This window comes from Neovison vison, chromosome 1, assembly GCF_020171115.1.
Source record: "Neovison vison isolate M4711 chromosome 1, ASM_NN_V1, whole genome shotgun sequence".
Taxonomy (NCBI): domain Eukaryota; kingdom Metazoa; phylum Chordata; class Mammalia; order Carnivora; family Mustelidae; genus Neogale; species Neogale vison.
In genome coordinates, this window is record NC_058091.1 from 277,955,002 (window position 1) to 277,982,385 (window position 27,384).

The window sequence follows — 27,384 nt, forward strand, 5'->3', positions numbered from 1 at the left end:
AAGCTCTTTACCTCCCCCTTAACTGCCTACTTATACCAGAAAGAGAGCTATTAACAGATTCCTCTTCACCTAAGAAACTTACCTATAAAATGAGGGAACTTTTGGGGTTTTTATAAAACATCTCTTCTTAGTTTACTGCTAATGGTCTTTCTCCCCTTTGTATCCTCAGACTTCTTACCCTCTCCTTAGCTCATAAAAGCATCATATTGCTCAACTGTCTTTGGAATTCCATGTCATGTGAATTGCCATGTGTACCCTATTAAATTTGGTTTTCTCCTGTTAATCTGTCTCACATCGACTTGATTCTTAGTTCATCTAGAAGGACCCTGAAGGGCAGAATAAATTCTTCCTCAACATGATAGTGTAAGGACTGCAAATATTTTCAGATTTGTATTGTACATAGTTCTATTCTGTAGTACATAATTTGACATATGGCATAGGCAAATCAAGTCTACTAAGCTGCTATTTTATGACAGAATACTAAAATTTTTTTCAAAATGCTACAATTTTAGAGGTGCCTGGGTGGCTCAGTCATTAAGCGTCTGCCTCGGCTCAGGTCATGATCTCAGGGTCCTGGGATAGAGCCCCCCGCCCCCAATCGGGCTCCCTGCTCAGCGGGAGGCCTGCTTCTCCCTCTCCTAATCTCCCTGCTTGTGTTCCCTCTCTCACTGTGTCTCTCTGTCAAATAAATAAATAAAAATCTCTTTTAAAAAATGCTACAATTTTTAAAAAATTGATGTGGAAATAAACTTCTCTCCCCCAAATCAGGAAAATCTATTGGAACATATCAATCTCTTTTATAAGGAAACACCTGAAGCAATCTTTGTTCTCTACTAACTTTGAAACAACTGAAAGTTACTAAAAATACCATGCTTTACAAATAAATGATCAATACTGCCTCAGTGAAGACCAATATGCTTCACTGAAGCTTTCTGAAGGTTAGTAAGCTAATATTTTTTTAATTGACAAGAAGAAACTTATAATAAAATGATCTTTTTAATTATTAAAAAGACTTTATTTTTTAATCCAATGCTCCAGAAGATTTTCAATTTTTAAATCACTAAGGCATGCAGCTATATCAGGCATGTAGAAACTTTTTAAGAAACTAAATAAAAGGACAAGAAAGTATAGCCACTATACACTTGGAACTCACATAATGCATTACAGTTTGTAAAGATCCGATTTGTTATTTTTTAATCAAATAGTGCTTCTCATACCCTGGTAACAAATTAAAAGGCTGATATACACACAATATACATTAAGAATTATTACAAAAGCCACAGCACAAAATATCAAGGAAAAGGAAAAGAAGATAGATAAACTTCTTAAAATCAAGAGATGGTTTAAGCAATAAATGAAACTAATTAAATCTGGAAAGGAAGCTGGAAGTAATAGAAAATAATGGATTCAAAGCTAAATGCTTCTGGTTTAATAAAGCAATATTCAAGAGGCAACAATATGAAAGTCAAACTAGATTGTGAGGAGGCACATAAACTGTATAAGACAATTCCTTGTTAATTTAGTGTAAGATAAAAGTGAAAGGACCCAACAGAAGTCTCCTTTCTGACTTGGGAAATGACAGTCAACTGACAATATTAGTGACGATAAGAGACACCTACATAGGGGTGCCTGGGTGGCTCAGAGGGTTAAGCCTCTGCCTTCGGCTCAGATCATGATCTCAGGGTCTTGGGATTGAGCCCCACATCTGGCTCTCTGCTCAGCAGGGAGCCTGCTTCCTCCTCCTCTCTCTCTGCCTGCCTCTCTGCCTACTTGTGATCTCTACTAAATAAATAAGTAAAATCTTTAAAAAAAAAGAGACTCCTACATAAGTAAATACATACACGCACATGTGTATGTGTGTGCCTACATATACATTCACCCTTAAACATTGTATTGTAACTCAAAAAGCATACATGTACACTCTTTTGATAATAGGGCCAGTACTTTTTCTTTGAGCACAGGTCTTGTGATTAAATTTGAAGTGTCATTTCTTCCACAAGCCACCAAGAAAATGTCACCTACAATTTATAGTTTTGGTTTCTTAAATGTAAAGTTAGAATTTAAAGATATTTGTGAAACACTTTGGGTCCAAAATCTGTTTAGAATTTTGTGATTTTCTTTCACATGGCAATCTTTTATAATTGTTTCACCTCCACCTAACTTGACAGAAATTGTTTATTAGAAATTCACCATTCTTTCCCAAGTATTCTTTGTTCCCTATATAGCAATCAGATCATCGTATTCAATTAAATTATATAATTACAATTTCAAGTAAGACTGGCATAGAAACTTGTGGAAACAAACACAACTCAGGTCTTGGTAAGCATATGACTCAATTACTGACAGAGTCTTGTAGTATACTAAAATGAAACCTAAACTAAGCCATTGTATATAGTGTGTTGGGGTGTCAGTAATTATGTTTTATAGAAAGAACTGAGAGAATCAGTAGCTGAACAAATTTTTAAAGGTAGGTTAAAACAAAAAAAAAAAAGATTCATTAACAAAGCCATTATTGTAAAAGAATTGTCACAATGTGTAAGTATGTGGACTTTCCCCACCATCCATGATGGAGTAATTGTTATCAGACTGCTCTTCCCATACAAAACTGGGAAAGTTATTTTAAGCAACTATTTTCAGATACTGGACAACTGGGTAGTAGGCAGAATCATACTGTAATCCCTAAAAGAAGAATTCATGATGTCGTCCTTAACTGTCTCAGTTCTATGCCTGGAAGCACACTGTAGACCACTGTGAAGCCCAAGCAGAACACAGTAGTCTCTAAGCAGAGAAGGTAATCAGAGTTTAGGGCTGGTGAGGAAACAAATATTTATGAAGCAAAGTTCTGAAGAGGAGCAATCAGGCAAGATAAAAGGTATCCAGGGGCGCCTGGGTGGCTCAGTGGGTTAAGCCTCTGTCTTCCACTCAGGTCATGATCTCAGGGTCCTTTGATGGAGCCCCGCATCAGGCTCTCTCTGCTCAGCAGGGAGCCGGCTCCCCCCCCCACCCCCGTCGCTCTGTCTCTGCCTGCCTCTCTGCCTACTTGCGATCTCTCTCTCTGTCAAATAAATAAATAAAATCTTCAAAAAAATAAAAAATAAAATAAAAGGTATCCAAATTAGAAATGAAGTAAAATTATTTCTGTTCACAGATTCTATTCCATATACACCCACAAAACCTGTTACAGCTAATACAAGTTCAGCAAAGTGGCAGAATTAAGAAAATATACACAAAGCCTAGTTGCCTTTCTAAATGCTACCAATAAACCATATGAAAAGAAAATTAAGAAAACAATTCCATTTACAATAGTATCAAAAAGAATAAAATACCTGGGAATAAACTTAACCAAGAAGGTGAAAGACATGTACATAGAAAACTACAAAAAACTGCTTAAAGAAATTAAAGAAGACAAAAATAAATGGGAAGACATGTCATATTCATGGATTGGAAGTCTTATTAAGATGACAGCATTACCCAAATCAATCTCCAGATCCAATGCAAACTCTTATCAAAATCTCAGTGATGTTTTCTGCAGAAACAGAAAAATCCATCACCAAATTCATATGGAATTTCTGCTTCAAAACAACTTTGAAATAAAAGAACAAGTTGGAGGATGAAAACATTTTGATTTCAAAACTTATTACATGTGTACCTGGGTGGCTCAGCCGTTAAGCATCTGCCTTTGGCATGGGTCATGATTCTAGGGTCCTAGGATCCAGCCCCATAATGGGCTCCCTGCTCCTCGGGAGGCCTTCTTTTCCCTCTCTCACTCCCCCTACTTGTAATCCCTCCCTCACTGTCTCTGTCAAATAAAATCTTTAAAAAAAAAAAATCCTATTACAAAGCTATAGTATTTGAAATAGTGTGGTACTGGTATAAGAGCAGATACAAGGCAATGAAAGAGAACAGACAGCTCCAACTAAAAAGTTGCATATACGGTCAACTGATTTTCAACGAGAGTACCAAGACCAGTTTACTTCGAAGTTTACTAACAGTGAAGGGAGAACACCAAAGCACAAAGGGGACTTCGGGTACCTTCCAGATTATGGGACCCTCTCCCGCTCCCCACAGATCTTTCTCCCCTTTGACAAATATCGTGATTCTATTTGTAAGAGGAGCCAATGATATAGAGACAGATAGTATAATAAAGGTTACCAGAGACATGGGGAAGTGTGTCATGGAGAGTTATTATTTAATGGGTTCAGAGTTTCTGTTTGGGAGCATGAAAAAGTTCTGGTAATAGATACTGGTGATGGCTGTACAATTTTTTTTTTTTTTTTTTTGGACAGAGAGAGAGGGAGATCACAAGTAGAAATAGAGGCAGGGGGACGCCTGGGTGGCTCAGTTGGTTGGACGACTGCCTTCGGCTCAGGGCGTGATCCTGGAGTCCCGGGATCGAGTCCCACATCAGGCTCCCAGCTCCATGGGGAGTCTGCTTCGCTCTCTGACCTTCTCCTCGCTCATGCTCTCTCTTACTGTCTCTCTCTCTCAAATAAATAAATAAAATCTTTAAAAAAAAAAAAAAAGAAAGAAATAGAGGCAGGCAAAGAGGGGGAAGCAGGCTCCCTGCTGAGCAGAGAGCCCAATGCAGGGCTCAATCCCAGGACCCTGAGATCATGACCTGAATTGAAGGCAGAGGCCTAATCCACTGAGCCACCCAGGCACCCCGGCTGCATAACATTTTAAATGACCTTAAGGCCACTGAATTGTATACTTAAAAATGGCTAAAATGTTATATGTATTTACCACAATTAAAAAAAAAAAAAGAAAATAGAATGGCATCTTTAAAGTGTTAAAATAAAAACCTTCAACCTAGAAGAATAAAAACCTTCAACCTATATCCAATGAGAAGGTTGTTATGGACAGAATGTCTCTAATAATCAGTGACCCTTTGCCCCATAAATTATGTATTAAAGGCTTAAGCCCAAATATGATGGTATTTGGAGACATGATGAGCCTTTGGGAAGTAATCTGGGTTAGATGAGTTATGATGTCAGTCCTTATAATGAGATCACTACCTATATAAGAAGAGAAACCTGAGCACTTGTTTGCTCACGCCCACCCACATGCTCACATTCACTCTCATTCTCTTTTTCTCTCTCTCCCCCCAACCCTCTCTGCCATGTTGTGAGGACAAGGTGAAAAGGCAGCCATCTACAAGCTTTGGAAATTGACCTAATCAGAAACTAACCATCCTGGCATTTGGATCTTAAACCTCTAGCCTACGAGAAAATAAATTTGTTACTATCAGAAAGTAAATTTCTGTTAAATATACCTCTGAGTCTATGGTATTTTGTTATGGCAGCTTGAGCAAGGTCTTTCAAAAGCAGAGGCTAAATAAGTTATTTCTACATACAGTGCTGAGAGATTCTGTCCCAACAGAGCTGCACTATAGGAAGTGTTAAAATGAAGTTCTTCAGACTGAAAGAGATACAAGAAGAAATATGGAGGAACAAAGAATACCAAAAATGGTAAATTAGAAGATTTTTCTCCTTTTTGCTTAGTTTCTTTAAAGATAACTGATTATTTAAAGCAATATTAATAATTTACAATGAGGCCTGTAACATATTTGGAAATAAGATGTATGTTAACATTAATACAATGGACTAAACACAAAGCAGTGTTTCAAGGTTATGTTACATGTAAGTGATATACTACTATTCATGCAGAATGTAAAAACTTAATAATGCACACTGTAATCCCTAAAGGAACGAACCACCAGAAAAAAACACTGATAAAAGATATAAAATAGGTTTCTAAAAATGTATTCAATCTAAAATATGAAGGCAAAAAGGAAGGGGAGGGGATAGCAGATAGGAATTAAAAGGCAGAGATTACACATTGACAGAAATACACTACATTAACAAAATGAAGCATAAAGTTACATGGTCAACTCAATAGATGCAAAAAAAGCATTAAAAAACTCTCAACAAGTGAGTATGGAAGGAATGTATCTCAACATAATAAAAGCCATGTAACAAGCCCACAGCTAACATCATACTCAATGGTGGAAAGCTGAAAGCTTTTCCTTTAAGATCAGAAACAAGACAAGTACGCCCACTCTTTTCACTTCTGTTCAACACAGTACTGGAAGTCCTAGCCAGAGCAATTAGGCAAGAAAAAGATGAAAAAGGCACCCCAATAGGAAAAGATGAAATAAATTTGTCACTGGTGATTGTCAGAGATGGGGACTGGAGTGAAAAAAATGGGTGAAGTTGTCCCTTCCCCCAAAAAAGAGAAAGAAAAGAGAAATCACATGAGAATCAAAAGCCAAATACTGTCAAGCTAGATAAAATGAAAGCAAGAGCCAAATATATACATATGCAAGTGACACACTTTATTTACTTTTAAAGATTTTATTTATTTATTTGAGAGAGAGCACCCGCGGTGGGGAGGAGTAGAGGGAGAAGCAGACTCCTGCTGAGCAGGGAGCCCCATGAAGGGTTCAGTCCCAGGACTCCAAGATCATGACCTAAGTCCAAGGCAGACGCTTAACCAACTGAGCCACCCAGGCATCCCAACATGTGCAAGAGACAAACTTTAAATATAAGCTCACAAATATTAGGTTAAAAGTAAAGGAGTAAAATATGATGCATATTTTTATACCATGCAAAACTAAGATACCATGCAAAACCAAGAAAACAGGAGTGGTGTTATTAATATCATCAAAGCAGGTTCCAGAATAAGGATTAGCACCAAGAAAAGAGGGACATTACATAACGGATAAAAACATCAATTCATCAAACACACATAACACTCTTCCATGTTTACGGATCTAATAGTAGAGCTTTAAGAGAAGAGAAGCAAAAAAGTGACCAACATAAACATAAATTATAGACTGAAATGTTAACACTATTCTCAGTAACTGACAGAAGATTTAGATAAATTAGGAAGGGTGAAGAAAATCTGAACACTATTAGCCCAATTTTAAACTCAAATGAAGGGGTGCCTGGGTGGTTCAGTCAGTTAAATGGCTGCCTTTAGCTTGGGTCATGATCTCACAGGCCTGGGACTGAGCCCCACATTGGGCTCCCTTGCTCAGCAGGAGTCTGACTCTTCCTCTCCCTCTGCTTGCCACTCTGCCTGCTTATGCTCTCTCTCTGTCAAATAAATAAATAAAACCTTAAAAAAAAAAAAAAAAAAAAGAAACCCAACTCAACTGAAATTTATAAAATACCAAACCCCAAAACTAGAAAATGCACATTCTTTCCAAGCATACATGGAACATTCATCAAGGTAGGCCACATTATGAGGCATAAAAATAGTTGTCTTGAGAAATTTCAAAACTGAATTCAGAGTGTGTTTTTGACTACAACAAAGTTAAATTAGAAATCAGTAATAATGTAGTTCACCAAATAAATGACAAAGATAAGTAGTATAGACATTTTTAAGGATGATCACCCTGCATTGTTCTGGAAAGGTGCTGGAACAAGAATGAGAAAGAATACAGACTTACATATAAGACAAGGAGAATGTTTCATATATAACAAACTCTGTTAAAATGTATTATAACAGCAATAGCAGTAGCACTAACTGCTATCTATTTTATATATATTTATGATAGAAATCTCATCAACCTGCATATCCAGAAACTGAGATACAAGGATAGCTAACTTCATAATGTTGATCCTCAGGATTCTGAAGTACTTTCAGTGCACTTAAGTATTACGTCCTTTTACTGTTTTCTAATTCTTAGACATATTAGGTAGAATCTGTTATATCAATGTGCCAGAATCTGAAAGGCATCCATAGAACCGGACCACATATGCTAGGAAAATAGCACAGGCTATGAGGAAGCATAATCCTAAAATTAGATAGAGTTAATTAGTAAAAACCTTTGGAGTATTCTGTATCAATTACAGGTACCAAAAAATATTTGTATTAATACTAATCCCTCCGATTTAGTAATCCCACTCAAAGAATCAATCCTAAAATAAAGATGTTATTGAAGATTAGACTTAGGTATGATTGTTCATTCTAGCATTGCATATAATTATGAAAATTTTGAAATAATGGGAAGTGTAGCAATAGATGTTATTATGGTATAGCCATAAAACGGGAGGCTATATATCCATTTACAATTATGCCTTTGAATAATTTTAAAGATATTCACAATATAAAGCAAATAAAATTAAAAAAAGGATATCAAACTATAAAGCATTATTTTTGTTATATATAAATATGTTGGATGTTGGTGTGATTAAATATTCATATAAAAATGGAATAATATCACCAAGACTGAAATTAAAGAGGATTTTAATTTCCTTTTACTTTTACATTTCCAGATTAATATTTCTACAATGTGCATATTTTACTGTTAAAATCAGTAAAGTTTTTAAGTTACATGCAGTTTAATGACTGAATATAATATATAATGAAATGAGTAAGGCCTCAGAAACCTCATTGGAGTAATACAGTTTAAAATTCCCATCAAATATAGATTATATACATCAGAATGGCTAAAATTAACAAGTCAGGAAATGACAAATGCTGGCGAGGATGTGGAGAAAGGGGAGCCCTCCTACACTATTGGTGGGAATGCAAGCTGGTGCAACCACTCTGGAAAACAGCATGGAAGTGCCTCAAAAAGCTGAAAACAGAGCTACCCTATGACCCAGCAATCGCACTACTGGGTATTTACCCTAAAGATACAAACATAGTGATCCTAAGGGGCACGTGCACCTGAATGTTTATAGCAGCAATGTCCACAATAGCCAAACTATAGAAAGAACCTAGATGTTCATCAACAGATGAATGGATAAAGAAGATGTGGTGTATATATACAGTGGAATACTATGCAGCCATCAAAAGAAATGAAATCTTGCCATTTGCGATGATGTGGATGGAACTAGAAGGTATTATGCTTAGCGAAGTAAGTCAATCGGAGAAAGGCAACTATCATATGATCTCCCTGATATGAGGAAGTGGAGATGCAACATGGGGGTTTGGGGGGTAGGAAAAGAATAAATGATGAAACAAGATGGGATCGGGAGGGAGACAAACCGTAAGAGACTCTTAATCTCACAAAACAAACTGAGGGTTGCCGGCGGGGGAGGGGGGTAGGGAAAAGGTGGTAGGGTTATAGACATTGGGGAGGGTATGTGTTATGGTGAGTGCTGTGAAGTCTGTAAACCTGGTGCTAAAATACATTATATGTTCATAAAAAAATTAAAAATTATAAAAACAAAAACAACTTTCAGCACTCACAACATTTTGGTGACTATCTTTCCAGGCTTTGTTCTATGCATGCCTTTCTTTATATATATATATATTTTTTACATATAAAAACAAGATCCAACTATAGATACTATATGATAACCTGCTCTTTCACTTAATATAATGTGCATATTTTCTGAAGCATTAAATATTTTCCCCAATGGCATTTAAACAACTGCAGGAATTTCCATCATAAAATTAAGCTGACCCACACTGTACTTGTTTCATACATCACCGTCAAATGTGTGCCCAAGCAGGTAAGAGACATTCAATAAAAGTATGATAATTAGAGACGCCTGGGTGGCTCAGTTGGTTGGACGACTGCCTTCGGCTCAGGTCATGATCCCGGAGTCCCGGGATCGAGTCCCGCATCAGGCTCCCAGCTCCATGGGGAGTCTGCTTCGCTCTCTGATCTTCTCCTCGCTCATGCTCTCTCTCACTGTCTCTCAAATAAATAAATAAAATCTTTAAAAAAAAAAAAAGTATGATAATTAAATTAAAAAATAGGTTATAAATGACTAAAGAAATTTCTCATTGAAATGATAATTATGTAATAACATATCTACACAACTAATTGTTAGAAACTATGTAATGAGACAGTAATATCAAAGATGATTTAGTAAAACGCCATAGGCTATTAGAAAAAGGCAGGTTATATAACAAAAATTATTAAATACACAAACACACATACACAAATGAACACAACTGATATATTAACCCAAGGCCATTATAACCAAGGTCAATATTTTGCTCCAAGATCCCCTAGCACTAGATGTCTGAGTAGAAATGTGACTCAAGAGTATCTCAATTACTTCAGATTCAGTTACAGATAACAATCGTAATTCTAGTTTGCTTCTCTCTTCACAAAAACAACTCCACATGGTGGGGGAAAAGGGAGGAAAAGAGCTTTTACTGAATGATTAAATAAATAGGATATTATATCTCCTCTTGTTTAATGCAGATACTCTCAATTAACTTCCAAAACAAATCTGAAAAGATGTTTTAATTTTATAAGATGAGGACAAAGAAGTTAGATAATTTGTTCAATGTCTTACAGTTAAAAGAAGGGATTTAAAGATCTAATGTTACATCTGTAAATCAGTCCACAGTCTTTCCAGTGGACTGGAAAGTCTCTCACTAGGGTTAAAATTCCAAATAATATAATGTACAAATCATGCTGTTTCTTTTTCCAGTTAGTAAATATCTTCAAAAGTTCTATACGTTCTCAAAGGGGGAAATAAGGCAACAAGAGAAAAAAAGCTAGTAGAGGGTAGGGTCACCTCTGTCTCTCCTCTCTAGGTCTGATTTAAAGAAGAAAGAAGTAAGAAGAAAAAGGACAAAAGCAACAAATGTGGAAGAAAGAAGAGGAAGGGAGGAAAAATAAGAATAGAAGAGAGTGGAAAAAGGAAAAGAATGATAATGTCCAAAGCCATATTTCGTTATAGCTAGTTGCTGAAAGGGGAAATTGTCAGGGGTGAAGAGGAAACACAAGCAGTCAGAAAGAGAGATGATTGCCAGCTTCAGAGTCAGCAAAAATGAAGAGAGAGTCACAAAGACAGAGGGAAATGGCTATACAAACACAGGAAAGAGAGACAAATCTCAAAAAGCAGAAAGTAAGAGGGAGAAAGGAATGGCAGATAGAGAGAAGTAGAGTCAAAGTTAAGATGAAGACAAACAACCATCATCACTGGCCCACACCACCAGCTGAAGCAAGGTACAGAAACTTAAATGTATTTGGGGCCTTGTCAGCACCTACTTGGTGGACAGCAGCCCAGTTAATTTCTCTTCCTTCACAGTGATGACAGACCTCCAGTTTTTTCCCCCATTTATGGGGAGGGAGAGTGTGAGAGGGCCAGAGAAAGTGGAGAATTAGAGGAGATAAGTTTATTATTTCAGGTCCCAATATGATATTTAACAAAAAACATTTCAAATTCAGAAGATTCTCTAACAGGAAGAATCACTGAATTGTTATACCATATGTAAAAAAATCTAAAATGCCAAGACAAAAACCAGGATCCTTTTTTAAATGTCTGTTAATAATTCAATCACTTGTAGAAAACTTTATGTAGGAAACTTTATGAAAACTATAAAAATTATTTCATGAATGTCAAAAAGAGGCATAGCAATGAGTAAAAATGGCAACAAATGAACCAATTCCTTTGAGCTTCTTTGAAGTGATCTTTAACCATTAATAGCTAAGTAATTCTCAAGTTTTGATTAGTAAATCAAATCAAATCAAATCACTTTCCTACTTAAAACCCTAAAATGGCTTCCCTTTATAATTAAGACAAAAATTCAAACTTTTTACCACCAACCTAAAAATTGTACTTGATCCAATCCCTGCCTACCTATTTGACCTCATTTTGTTTAATCTCCCCCTTCTCATTATGTCACAGCTTTCCTTCTCTGACTACGACCAGCTGGTTTACACTTTGGAGCACGGGCTTCTTCCTCTGCCTGGTATGTTCTATTGGATTCTCACATAGCCAACTCTTTCTCATCACTCAGATCTCGATTCAAATATTACACCTTCTCAAAGTGGCTTGCTTTGATTACCCTATAAAAAATTCCTATTCTACCCAACACCCCCAATTACTTTCTATCCCAACACCTTGTTTTTTTCTATAACATTCATTAATCTATGGAAGTATTTATTATTTAGAAAGTTGGCATATGCTTACACATGAGAATATAAGCTTTAAGGGCAACAATGTTATTCCATATTTATAGCCAAATGCTCAAATAATATATATAGGTGCTCAATAATGGTGCCATACACACACACACATACACACAAATATACATATATGTTTAAAAAATGGAATAAACAAAAAAGTACAGTTAAGATTTTATACTATAATAAGAGACAAATAAAAAAAAAATCCCTTGCAGGATCCTGACAAACTACTACCAATTGTCATAGTTGAAAATTCCAATCCCTAGAGGTGCCTGTGTGACTCAGCTGGTTAAGTGCCCGACTCCTGATTTTGGCTCAAGTCATGATCTCAGGGTTGTGAGATTGAGCGCCACCTGGGGCTCTGTGCTTGAGGTGTAGCCTACTTAAGATTCTCTTTTTCCCCTCTCCCTTTGTCCCTCCCCCTGCTTCCCTCTCTTAAAAATAAATAAATAAATAAATAAAAACATAAATAAATAATAAGAAAACAGGCCCCTTCGGCCATATTTGAAAGTTTAATACATCATGACACTTATTAAACAAGGAACCTCATTTTATTTTCTTGGATGTTAAATCTCAAACTACTCAATTAAGTCTAAAAATCTTTTTAATTGACAGATTTTAATTATAACGATATATGCTTAGCAATCGCTGTAATAGATGCAAATCTGTACACTAATCAGATCCTCAGTTCTTGAAATTAGATTAGCGTTTTCAACCGAACATATGTCCTATGTGTTGCTTAGAGAAAGCCAAGATCATTTTTTTAAACCTATTTTAGTGGAAGCATTAAAATTTTAAAAACCCACACAATTACTAATATGCAATATACTAAAAAAGAAGTATTAAACATGAAACAGGAATGGAACAAAAAGCCTATTCATACACTCTTGAAAAGTAAGCCTTATGAAGAAGCGGAGTTCTGTGAAGACAGTACACTGCATACAGTAAGGGTTCCATATCACTACCCTTTTTTAAACTTTCTCATCTTGTATAACATGAATGATATCTGCAAACTTGCAAGTGGTATTTCAAAGAGTTAGAATCAGCACAGACTAAGTCATATAAAATTAAAAAGCCTAAACACAGAAACAGAATAGTTTGCTAGTCTCAAATTCTAACGTCTGCACTCTTCTTTCCTTTGCTCTAATACTATTCCCCAAGATACAGGCAATAAAGAGAAAAAAGTAACTACCACCAAAATATATTACTCCCATTTTCTTCACTTCCTTTCACCTCTGCATTCTTTAAGAACTTACTATAATATGATGAACATCAGGCTTTAACAAGTTTGAAGCAGGTATTTGGATGAATTCTTGAATTTTTAAATTATCTGGGTAAGCCAGACAATTAAAAAAACAGCAACTCTAAAAACAAAATACTCTTTCTACTAATAAAAAGCAACCATCAAAAAAGCCACCTATATTCAAACACAGTATAAAATATCATGTATCTACATATTCTGATAAAACACTGATGGTTCCTCTCAATTATATTCAAATGAATAAAATTAGACAAGCAATTTCCAAGGAGGTAACATATAGCTTATGTACCTTGAATTCATTGAAGAAAAACAGATAATGTATTTTCATATATAAATTGTATAATCTCTAAAATACGACCAAAGAATCTTAATCAAAATCCAAACAAGTAAAATATTATCAATTCTATTTTATTGAGAACCAAAGCTCCTACATAATACATGCAAGAATTTTAAATTTGTGAAAGCAAGTGTCAAGTACTACACACAATTTCCATACACAGCAGGTAGTAAAGCAAGAAAAGAACTGACACAGTTACCCTCCTTAAAAGAGACATACAATGGAGGACTGTTATACAGCCCTAGCATACTACAGATCTATGCATTAAAGATGTTGTGGCTATTAACAGTTTAAACCTTTACTGTATTTTGCTAATTGGTACATAGAACTTTAAATCTTTTGAAAGATAAAACAGTCCAGTCAGTTCAATTCTCCAGCATTGTTCAAGTATTCCAAGTAGGAACAAAGAGGAAAATAAATCTGCTTTAATTGCTGAAGAATCACAGATAATAGAGATGGCTGAATACTGTAGAGTAAAGATCTTTTGTTCCTTAAACAATTTTAATATAGAAAGATCATTCTCTATTTTAAATTAAATGGTTCCTGACAGCATATAAAAAATACTATTAACATCTATTTCATCTGTAAGTACTTAATACAAATTTTATATAACTTGAAAATATGTGAAAGTAACTTAATTGGGAGTGTGTTTCAGACAATGAAGTTATGTACTTAACATAATTTTATTTAAAATAACTATACAAAATATTATCTGACTTGTTCTAATCAATATTAAATGTAAGAGTTAATTGAAGTTGTTTTAAATTTAATATGCTATTAATGAGAGTAGAAATACTTCTATTTCAAAAGATTAATTTACTCTATTTAGAAAAATTAAGAGCATGTTTCATCTATAAACATAAAAATAAGCTATTTTAGTATTAGTCCATATGCTTAGGTATATGTGTCATGCAATATAAACATTAATTTAATAACTTAAACATATAAGCAATCACTTATGTGATTAATATTATTGGTAAAAATACATTTACTGATTAGTCTATCCCAAATATGTAGGAAGAACATTTACTTCTAAGCCATACCAAATCTTTACATTTTTCATTACTTCCTAGTTTTTGATATTTTCCAAAATCTGAATCTCTTCCGTCTCCCTCCTCTCTGTCTCTCTCCATCTCTCCCTCTCTGTTTCTCACACATACACACACACACACACAGACAAACACACACACATACAATAGTGCCTGAAAAAAAGGCTAATTAAAGAATGGCCATTTCACTATAAAATTTACACTTCCAAAATCATCAGTCATTACTTCTTTAGAATTTTAATCAATAGTATTGCTACAATTTTAAAGGCTATTCAACAATTTTTTCAGTAACTAATGGGTAGTATAAAACCACAGAGAGAAAAGTACATTGTAAAAAAAAAAAACAAAAACTATAGTTGTTTTTAAAACATAAAACTATCTTGCAAACTAACATTTACATTTAGTCAATGCTTTTTCTCTTTTTATTTTAATAGTCTCATCTAAATACAAGATTATAAATAAGCATCTGTAGACTGAAAAACACGAAGAAACATTATTCCATATTTAACGAAAGTCTTAAAGAAAAAAACCCCAAATGCTAAACTGCCACCATGGAAGGTTCTCAAAGACTGCTATTCTTTGATGTAAAATGAAATACTACTTAGTGAATAAAACATAAAAACTCCTGTCTACCCTTCAAAGAGACATATCCTTTGACCCAGTGCTCCAGACTAAAGCCTTGAAATTTTTGCACAAGAATGCTGCGTGAGGAAAGTCCAGACAAAACAGACACTTGAGATGCTGGAAGGCTGTATAACCCCAATTGCAGACACTAGTCCTTCCAATAATCTAGCAGAGATAGCGCTGCCATGCACCAGAAGTAATCTCACCAAAAGAAAACTGACCCCCCACCCCCACCAAAAAAGCAAGCAGTCAAAGCAAATCTAAGCCTTTAACTGAGGTTTATCTTTTCATGCTGGTCACTTCTTAATGACTGCTTTTTATTTCAAGTTTGCAGACTTATGAAAGTTTTCACCTATAAACTTTTAATATGTTAGGAAGCAAAAACAACATAAAACAAATACTTGTGTAGCAAACATGATTGTTTCATTTTCTGAAGGCTTACAAACATTATTCATTTTCACAAATTTCTTAGAGCAAGTTCAAGTATTGAAAAAATTTTAAACCTATTAAAGTGACAAAAAAATTCTATTAAATAACTTTTGCTGCTCACAGACATTCTAAAACAGACATTCTAAAACAGCAATACTATCATCCAACTGGATGGACTGACTGAGCTACTAATACCATGTATTTAATCAAACAGCAATTATATACAGCAAATTATCAGCAAGAAACAAAGCTTTAACTGCTGTGTTACTACTGCTCTTTGGAAGAAACCGGCAAGTATTAAAATAACGAATTGGTAACATTCAGAACACTGACTCTATTTTACATGCACACCTTATTTTTAAAGATATAAATATAGACTACTTAAAATGTCCAAAATATGAGTTAGGATCTTACATTAACAGTGTATACTGCAATTTCTCAAGAAAAAGCTTAGAAACAATACTCATACCTCCCACTCAACCTGAGCTGTATTATAAACTGCTCAATAAAGTTTCCTTTTTCATATGCATTTGTGTTGAAGATGCATGATAACCATAATACTTTTTTGTAAGATTTAAAACAGGTGGTACGTAATAGGTTTTAAATAAAGTAACTAAGCACCTAAACGAAAACAAGCCGTTCAAATTTACATATATGCCTAGCACACACAAGTGCCCAATAAATGTTTACTGAATAAATAAATGAAAAATGAAGAAAATATGGCAGCCAACATAATTTTACAGGATATACCAATGTTCAAGTTATTAAAGCTCATTTTACATTTTTTATTAATAAACTGAAATAATTCTTATATATTATAAGGGTATTTTTCTACTTTTGTGTATAGTTAATATATAACTGTGACAAACAGGAGTGTTATTTTAAAGAGGTAATAAAAATGATTAAAAACAAACAAAACAAATCAAAAATGTACCTATGGTCATTTAATGTATGTTTTGGTTGTTCTATGGGGGAACATCTACAAAAAATCTTTAAAGAGTACTGAAAATTTAACCTCTTTTTGTAGTACAAGTGAATACAGAAAGACAACATTTCATGGAACTTGGGTTTTCAACAAATACACTAAAAGGAGATGAAGGAAGGTGGCATAAAAGAAGAAAAGTTACTCTCTTAATAAAGCACAGATGCAAAAACATTTTTCACCCAACCTCCATGGCACAGCAACTCCTACAACAAAAACTAAGGGCCAAAAAAACCATTTGTAAGCTTTACTTATTATTTTTAGGGAGTATCTCATACTTGGAAATAATAATGGTGCAACCCACAAAAAGCTTTTTTTTTTTTTTTTTTTTAAACACTGTGCTTCTACATAAATGGACAAGATTCTTTTAAAACGCTGTCATCTACTCCTTTTGGTATTTAAAATTTTACTAGTTCATTTATTAGTAAATGAAAAAGAGAGCTTATGCACAAGAGAAGACATTCTTAAAACTGACCAATTAGAGGGGCGCCTGGGTGGCTCAGTGGGTTAAGTCTCTGCCTTCAGTCATGGTCTCAGGGTCCTGGCATCAAGCCCTGCATGGAGCTCTCTGCTCAGCAGGTAGCCTGCTTCCCCTTCTCCCTCCGCCTGCCTCTTTGCCTACTTGTGATCTCTCTCCTTCTGTCAAATAAATAAGATCTTAAAAAAAAAAAAAAAAAAAAAAAAAGACTGACCATTTAGAAATTTACCATGTGCTCTGACAAAAAAAAAAGTATTATTAACAGTAATCCAGGAAATACAATTTTATTCTCTGAAGATTTGTTTTCTAGTATGTCAACACTGAATACAGTTCTAAAATTAGGGAACTTACTCTTTACATTAGAAAATGCAAGGCAGGGGCGCCTGGGTGGCTCAGTGGGTTAAAGCCTCTGCCTTGGGCTCGGGTTATGATCCCAGGTCCTGGGATCGCGCCCCACATCGGGCTCTCTGCTCAGCAGGGAGCCTGCTTCCTCCCTGCCTCTCTGCCTATTTTTGATCTCTGTCAAATAGATAAAATCTTGAAAAAAAAAGAAAATGCCAGGTAGATTTACCCCTTCTACATTCTATGTCTTAAGAAGAAACCAGAAAATATGTTGTCAATATACAACTGATGCCCAGAATAAAACGTTTTTATTAAATTCGGCCTGTCAGATGTGAGAGCAAAAAGAAAAAAAATTAAGCTTCATTTGATTAACATGCTGTTTGAGCTAATCTAAGAATAACAGTTAAAAATAAAAACAGCATATATTTAAGATGAAAGAAATGAAACAGGACTTGGTAACAGTACAAATAAGAAAGGATCTGAGGTTTTAGCTCTCCCTGAAATCCATACTAAGAAAGCAGTATGAGAACCTAAATTTTAAGCTGTTTTACTAGAACTGCTGAGATTAAAAGGAATAGAGGCAATAATCCCTGCCATACCCTGCACCATACGTCTAGAGTATCATAAGAAATCCTGGCAACAACATTTAAAAGGGATTCAGTCAAACTGGAAAATAATCAAGATGATGAATTAATTGGAACTCATGTGTAATGAATCAAAGCCCTGAGGATGTTTAACCTAGAAAAGAGAAGACTTAGGATAATGATTATCAAACACTTTGGTCTCAGGACTTCTTTATATAACTTAAAAATTACTGAGACCCCCAAAGAGGTTTTATTTATATGAAATAATCTATAGATATTTACCATAAGAAATTAAAATGGAGAAAAATGTAAATATATACTTAAACTGATTATATATCTACATAAATAACATTATAATAAAAAATAACTATATTTTCAAAAACTAAGAGTAGCAATGATTTGCATTTTTGAAAATCTCTAATATCTAGCTTAATAAAAAAGATGAATTCTAACATCCGTTCCTGAATTCAAACTGTTGGGCTAAGTTGTCTTGGTTTCAATAAATGAAGAAAATCCATCCTCAGATATGTAATTAGAAAAGGGAGAAATATTTTATTTTTATTTTACTTTTTAAAAAGATTTTATTTATTTATTTGATAGAGACCAAAAGTAGGCAGAGAGGCAGGCAGAGAGAGAGGAAGAGAAGCAGGGTCCCTGCTGAGCAGAGAGCCCGATGCGGGGCTCAATCCCAAAACCCTGGGATCATGACCTGAGTTGAAGGCAGAGGCTTCTTTTTTTTTTTTTTTGACAGATCACAAGTAGGCAGAGAGGCAGACAGAGACAGAGAGAGGAGGAAGCAGGCTATACCCACTGAGCAGAGAGCCTGATGCAGGGCTGGATTCCAGGAACCCAGGATCATGACCTGAGCTGAAGGCAGAGTCTTTAACCCACTGAGCCACCCAGGTGCCCCAAGGGAGCAGTATTTTAGTAGCCTTAATATTTTCAAACCCAGTTACATTAAATTCATTGTTCTTTCTTGCACTTTAAATGAAACTTTTATCCATGCATGATTTTATAATATCACACACTGGTCATATGGAAAAGACTATTTCATAGAGGTATGCACATCTTCCAATTGTCAGCATATTTCATTACACAATATTTTAAAAAATCACAGTCATTAATACCACCACCAACCTTATTAAAACAGTCTTTAGGTATTAAGAAAGATATCAAGCTCAATCAGATTAAGTGCTAGAATCAAGACCTACAAAAATTTTTTCACTTGAAAGCTTGCAGTTTACTATTGGCAATACTTCTTGAAGTTAGTTTTTGAGAAAATGTCTGCCATGTGCTGAAAATTGAATAACCATCATTTGTCTGTCATCTGTTACTGTTTTTTCACTTAAAAGGTGTTCCATGAAAAATGTGACTAAGTTCAGTTTCCAACAGCAACTCAATCACACAGGTGCTTTCCTTGAGACAACTGTGGTACTTTAGTATGCAGCAGCAGTGTTTTATGTATATGACTTCTCTTTTGTTACATGGGACATAAAAAGATGGTGATGCAGCACTGAAATTTTTTAAATTAGTAATTTTTGCTGATTCATCAAGGACATTAAGTGAAATTGGGTTTTTAAAAATCACGAATGCAAGAAAGTGAAGAATAAAATGACTAGCAGCACAGATGTGCCAAAATTGTTTTTGTACCTTAAATGTCAATGGCAACACATCTTTGTATAATTTTTAAAAACAGGTTGATTTATGGACTCTTATGAGGGTCTTGGGCCACCCTCCACCTCCACCCTGCCCAGACCATTCTTTTTTTTTATTTTTTTTTTTTTTTAAGATTTTATTTATTCAACAGAGAGAGAGAAATCCCAAGTAGGCAGGGGTAGGCAGAGAGAGAAGGGGAAGCAGACTCCCTGCCGAGCATAGAGCCTGATGCGGGCCTTGATCCAGACTCTGGGATCATGACCTGAGCTGAAAGCAGAAGCTTAACCCACTGAGCCACCCAGGTGCCCCTGCCCAGACTAATCTTTGAGAACCCCTGAGTTAGAATGACCAAAGAGCTGTTTTCAAATATACAGAAAGCTGTCATGTAGGGAAAAAATGGCATGCCCTACATAAAAGGGCAAACCTTGAGTCAATGGTATTAGTTATAAAGAGAGCAGATTAGCAGGGCACCTGGGTGGCTCAGTTGGTTAAGGGTCTGCCTTAGGCTCAGGTCATGCTCCCAGGGTCCTAGGATCAAGACTCATATTGGACTCCCTGCTCAGCAGGGTACTGCTTCTCCTCCTCCTGTGCTCTCTCTCCTCTCTCAAGTAAATAAAGAAAAAGAATTTTTTAAGGATTTTATTTATCTATTTGACAGAGAGAGACACAGTGAGAGAGGGAAAAAAAGCAAGGGGAGTAAGAGAAGAGTAGCAGGCTCCCTGCGGAACAGAGAGCCCAACACAGGGCTAGATCCCAGAACCCTGGGATCATGACCTGAGTCGAAGGCAGGCACCTAATGACTGAGCCACCCAGGAGCACTCAAGTAAATAAATAAAATCTTAAACAAACAAACAAAAACCAAATAAGGCTCTGAAAAAAGAACACATAATCAAGATACAGAAGAGTTACATCACCCCCACCAAATTACCTAATGCCCTTTTTTGAATATTCTGCTTCCTATATCTGACCTTAACAACAGGGATCAATTTTCTGTTCCTAGAGTTTGGCCAGCTCTAGAATGCCAAATAAATGGAATCACACAGTAGGCAGCCTGTGAATCTGGTTTCTTTTACTTAATATATGCACTGGAGATTCGTCCAGATTTGTTATTAATTGCTGAGTAAAAGTTTATTGTTTGGGGTACTGAAGTATAGTTGGGGTGTTTCCACTTATTGGAATTATGAATAAAGGTGTTAAAAACATGCACATGCAGGATTTTGTGTGAACATAAGATTTCATTTCACTTCCTTTCACTTGAGTAAATACTGAGAAGTGAGACTGCTAGGTCATATGGCAAGGATACATTTAACTCTATAATAAACTACACACTCCATTCCAAAATGGCTGTCATTTTGCATTCCCACCAGCACTGTATGAGAGTTTCAGTGGGTCTGCATCCTTGCTAGCACTTGGTAGGGTCAGTTTTTTTTTAAGCTATTCAGATAAATGTGTAGTGGTATCTCAATGTAATTTTAATATTCATTTCCATAATCACTAATGATGTTGAGCATCTTTTCATATGCTCATTTGCCATCTGAATACTTCCCGAGTAAAGTGCTCATTTTTATTTGAGTTAAAATCATATTATTTAGTTTTAAATGTTGTTGACTTTCTGGATACAACTCCTTTATCAGATAAGTGTTTTGTAATTATTTTCTCCTAATCTGTGCCTTGTCTTTTCATATTCTTAACAATCTCAAAGAGTAGAAATTTCTGACTACAAGGAAAACCAACTTTATAATTTTTTTTTTTTTAAGTAGGCTCCACACCAAGCATGGAGCCCAATGTGGGTCTTGAACTCATGACCCTGATATCAAGACCTGAGCTGAGATCAAGAGTCAGACGGTTAACCAGCTGAGCCACCCAGGCACCCCCCAACTTTATAGTTTTTTAAAAAATGGATTGTACTTTGGTTTGTATCTATAAAATATATGTCTAGGGGGCACCTGGATGGCTCAGTTAATTAAGCATCAGCCTTCATCTCAGGACATGATCCCAGGTTTCTGGAATCGAGCCCCACATTGGGCTCCCTGCTTAGTGGGGAGTCTGCTATTTCCTCTCTCTCTGTCCCTCCCCCAGCTTGTACTCTCACTCACTCACTCCACTCTCTCTCTCTCTCTCTCAAATAAATAAATAAAATCTTGGGGAAAAAATAGTAAAATAAAATATATGTCTAACCCAAAATTACAAAGAGTCTATCCTACATTCTCTTCTTCCAGTTTTATACTTCTTAGTTTTACAACTGTGAGTTTACATTTAGAACTTTGAGTTAATTTTTGCATATGGTACAAAGTATGGATGAAGGGTTTTTGTTTTGTCTTGCATTTGGATATACAATTGTTCCATCTTCATTTGTTGAAAAAACTTTTTTTTCTCAGTAAGAAATAGCTTTCTAATAATTATGGCTGGTAAGTAATATAAAGAGTAGCCTCAAAAGAAATGAGAATGAGTTAACTGGAAATTTCTAAACAGAAGTTTGAGAGCCAGGTGTTCAGTCTAATAAAAAAGGACAGAAGATTAAATTATCTTTCCAAATCTCAGTCCCCATCCACGGTTTCACTTTCTGCAGTTTCAGTTACCCACAGTCAACCACGGTCTGGAAGCTAATGATTCTCCTTCTAACATAGCTATCTGAAGGTCAATAATAGCCTAACACTATGTCACAATGCCTATATCATCCACCTGACTTCATCTTATCATGGAGGCATTCTATTATCTCATAGCATCATGAGAAGGATGAGTACAGTCCAGTAAGAAATTATGAGAGACCACATTCACATAACTTTTATTAGAGTATACTGTTATAATTATTCTATTATTGTTGTTGTTAATCTCTTACTGTGCCTAATTTATAAATTAAACTTTATCATAGGTATGTATGTATAGATAAAACATAGCATATACAGAGTTTGGTACTATCTGTGCCTTCAGACATCCACTGGAGGTCTAGGAATGCATCCTCTGTGGATAAGGATGAGGGGGGGCTACTACATATTTTTGGAATAATTCTTGTTCAAAATGCAAATATAATCAACTCCAATTACTTAATATTTCTGGAAATATCTTCAGCCAATTGTCTTGTCTTTATGCTATCAACTCAACCTTTCATTCTGTAGGTAGTGTGTGGGAACAAGAAGACCTGAAACCCCTATCAACATTATGTCACCTATTTGACTATTTAATATTTGCATTTTAATATAAACCTAAATGAATGGCTAAAACTCATGTTTGAAAATTACCTGTGGGTTTCAGTTATCCATTTAAATATTACTTCAGTAACTATGAATAATTTATAAGTAAGACTTGGAATTGATTTCAGCTGGAATAGACATTTTGACTAATACACTTCAAGAAAGACATAACAAAGCTGGGAAAAATCTATACAGGGCAACAAAATTCACTGAAAGTATGCAACTGATTTAGTAAGAGAAAAACAAAACTCAAAGCAGTCTGTTGACCTCTCTGGTAAGACTCACAGCATCTTGTTTAGAGCAATAGACTGCTACCTCACTTATTCTTCAAACTAGAAAGAAGAGAACTTAGAACCATTACTAATAAACTCTACAGAACTTGAAAATCTTATGAAGAGTGAATCCCACAATATTAAAACAAGAAGGTAACCTCTTTTTAAAAATGGTCACTGGAAAAATTAAAATAGTACCCTCGTTAATTAATGAACATATGGCATGTGTAAATCATCCTCCTCTTACACACATACCATCTTACTTCTTATACTTGACTAAGCAAGTGGTGTTTGATTAATACTTGAAGAGCAGGTAGAAGGTCCCTAGATAAGAACTAGGGGATTGGTGAAAACCATCTCGGCAGAGTAAACTGGAATGTGAATGCCCTGAAGCAGGGAAAGGAACAGCAAGTTCCAGGCTTGGTGTGGCTGGAGCACAGTGTATAAAACACAGCCGTACAAGATAAACCTAGGAAGGAAGGCAGGACTTTAATCATGTAAGACCTTGAAAACCATGCAGGGATTTTAAAGTTTACTTTTAGGTCAGTAAGAAAACCTATAGTTTTTACATAAGAAGTGACAAAACCAGCATTTAAATGACTATCCTGTCTATCCTTTGGAAAATGAATTAAAGGAAGATTAAAGTATCTATAAAGATCAATTTAAAAACTACTGCAGCAATCTAGGTGAAAGATGATGGTAGCAGCCTAAATTAGGATGACAGCAATGTCAGCAAGCAGAACTAAGAGGCAGTTTAAAGATAAAACTAATCAGCCTTAAGCATAAGATCAGAGTTTTCCAAACCACCTATCCATTGTCTGTCTGTTTACTTATCTATTTATATATCTGTTTATATCTTTAGTGGTATAAACAGTGTTTATATCTTTAAGTGTGACCTATTATTTAAACTATGCTTACAGTCAAAATTGAGAGATAAAAGAATGTATAAATGAATGAAGAGTATTTAAGAAACACACCCATACATTTGATGATAAACCAGATAAAAAATGGAAGCACACTTACACTATTACATATTTTTACAAGTCTTAGATATTACAAAATTTATGCTATTTTACAATGTAAGCGTAAATAATAAGTTGCATCTAAAGTAACATCACACATAGAAAAAATTTTTAAGTGATGGTACCATAATTCTATCCGCTAATTAACAGAAAATTACTTATTTGTTGCTAGTTGTAATCTCTCATACATAATGTAGAAATGTAATGTGTGTGTACATACACATATACACATACAGTAACAACAACAATAATTAGCTTCATAAAAACCCAATATACTTAAGTTTAGGTACTACCTGGTAAGTGTCTTACAACTTAATTAAACAGCAGTATAGTGAGAAAATAAAAAACTACTTATTTATATTTATATTTATATTCATGTTCAATTCATATACATTAATTTAAAATGTTCTGATTGCTACTTATAAACACCACAAAAATGAAGGCTTTTGTAATTTTAATCTATTAATATCTGCATATGACTTAATATTTGTGTATAATGCTTACCACAAATTATCTTTTTGTGATGACTATTTTCTGTTAAAATTTATATACAATCTAGAAATTTAAATTCAAATCACTCTCCTGGAAGAACGCAAAACACCGTTCTGAAAAGATACTGTACAAAAAGAACCCTGAAGGCAGAATCATAGCAAAGTAATAACAGAAAATTCTTACCAATTTTTCATCAACTGTTATGAGTTGCCTGTCTCGATCTTGGTCTTGTGCCAGCCTCCATGTGGAAGTGCTTAATGACCTGCAGTGCAAGACTGTAAGTTAAAAAATGATCCGTGCAATGAGAAAAGAGAGGCAGACAAATCTTACATAAATGAGCTACTTTAACAATATCTGTCTTATAAAACAAAAAAGAATAGAAAGAAAGAGAAGAGGGCACAGAAATCCTTTTTCTCCCCAATTAGTTCTGTCTGCTGAGTTTTTGGCAGACTCACTTAAGAGTTCACAACAGGCTGCACTTTATGTCAGTCTATAGGCTCTCTGTCACAGGAAAGCCGTCAGTGACAAGTACCAAACTCCACCAGTGTACAGTAGCTGGTTTGTCACCATTATGATGAAAAATGCAAAGCTATATCAATCCTTCTAGAATGCTGATTCCTAAATGACCACATCAGAAAGAAAAAGTAAAATCTCAATCATATACTTCATGGCTGAAAGTAAATATCATAGAACTAAATTATATAATGTTAACAAAGTTTCTAATTTTGAAACACTATTTTCACTTAACACTCTTAATTTCACACAATGCTCAAAATTCACTTTAATTTCAAAACAAAAGTAGTTTAAATAGAAATTATTTCTATCATCATTTTATTTTTTTTTTTAAAGATTTTTATTTATTTGATAGAGAAAGAGAGGGAACATAAGCAGGGGGAGTAGGAGTGGGAGTAGGAGTAGGAGTGCTCTGCAGGGAGCCTGAGGCAGAATTCGATTCCAGCACCCCGGGATCATGACCTGAGCCCAATGCAGACACTTAACGACTGAGCCACCCAGGTACCCTCTATGATCATCTTAACTAATGTTATTAGTTTAGTCCTATATCTCATTCACAGAACTGAAGAAAGTCTAAACAGTTAAAATAGAAATATTAAGTCAGAAATAAGATGGGCACCAAAGCTAGCTCCTTTATGTTAGCATCGTCGGACCCTCATCCCAAAGAAATTACTTAAAAAGAACAGGTTTTTGTTTTTTTTTTACTTCATATATACATTGTAGTCTATACTAACCAATACTGTACTGTCGCTGATCATTAAATTTAACATTTTACATTTTCCAAAATATTAAGCCATCTTATGTAGATTTCTCTTTTGAAAGTTAGCTTATCATGACTCAATCATGAGTCATGTCATGTCATGTCATGAGTCCTGACAATCATGACTCAAATTTCAAAACCAACAGAATATACAGTATTAAGTTCTTTCTTCTTTATTTCTTTTAAAGATTTTATTTATTTATATTAGAGAAAGAGAAAGCGAGCACAAGCTAGGGGAAAGGGCAGAAGGAGACCAATCCCAGTACCCTAGGATCAGGACCTAAGCCAAAGGCAGACACTTAACCAACTGAGTCACCCAGGTGCCCCAAGTTCTAATGCAAAAATTTCATGTAAAAGTTCAACTTTCAACAGCTATGGTGTACACAGCTTTATAGAAAATCTACCTACCAATAGTGTAATTTAAAGATAACGATAACACATGTGGCACAAGACTTTTTTGTTTTATGAATCTATATTTTGAAAAAAATCTGTAAGTTATTTCCCAAAATGTAATGCAATGCCTTATTACTTGTAAGATTTTATTTATTTGACACAAAGAGAGAGAGGTAACACAAACAAGGAGAGTGGGAGAGGGAGAAGAAGGCTTCCCCCTGAGTAGGGGCCAGACACAGGGCTCAATCCCAGGATCCTGGGATCATGACCTGAGCCAAAGGCAGACACTTAACAACTGAGCCACCCAGGCGCCCCTAATTCCTTATTACTTTGAATACCCTTCTAAGAAATACATATACACAAAATACATCTACATGGAAATTATTTTAAATTATTTACACAAATAGTTAAAATACATGTGTTGGTTGTTGTATTAAAGGAGTATCATTATCTCTTTGAAAAATCTATTTACTATGGAAACCATTAAGACCAGTAACATGACAATAAAAACATTCTGACTACTCTTAACGAAATCCATATAAGACAAAAATTAGGCAATGATAAGAGAACTCAGGAAAATTTGAAATACTGGAAATATTTTAAAACGTAGCTACATTTCAAGAAAATGAAGCTGCAGAGTTCCTCTAATGAGAAGTGCTAGATCAAAACTGCAAATTATTCTACACAGATTAAAACTCTATAATCCATGAACTGTGTAACTTCAGATTACACAGTGATTTTTATTTAAACAAATTTCTCTTAAACTGTGTAATAAAATCTTACTGTATACTAGTCATAACTTAAAACAAAATTTTTAAAGCATATATAAGGATGTATTTTTAAAATTTTAGATTTATCTCCAACTAACCATAAGAATGAAGCTATACATCACTTTCTGGAAACATAACTTTTATAAACAAATACACAGACAAAAAAATCTCGTATTTTTATCAGACTGTATATAAAAGAATAATAAAAAAGTGACAAAAGTGACAAAAGATGTTAAGTAAAACAATCCTACCAGAAAGAATTTAAAATCACAATTAAAACATTTTGTAAGAAAAAACTTTAAAGGGGCACCTGGGTGGCTCAGTCATTGGGTGTCTGCC

The 27,384-nt window shown here is 34.8% G+C and overlaps 1 protein-coding gene across 2 annotated transcripts in view; it reads right to left on the reverse strand.

Annotated features, from left to right (window-relative positions):
* The window catches only part of NDUFS4 (NADH:ubiquinone oxidoreductase subunit S4), a 116,488-nt gene that overhangs the window by 48,223 nt on the left and 40,881 nt on the right, over positions 1-27,384 (reverse strand). For both annotated transcript variants that reach the window (XM_044231988.1, XM_044231998.1), the window contains exon 2: positions 24,793-24,871. In XM_044231988.1, the coding sequence (XP_044087923.1) occupies positions 24,793-24,871 (79 nt within the window). The remainder of the gene's footprint in view (positions 1-24,792; positions 24,872-27,384) is intronic.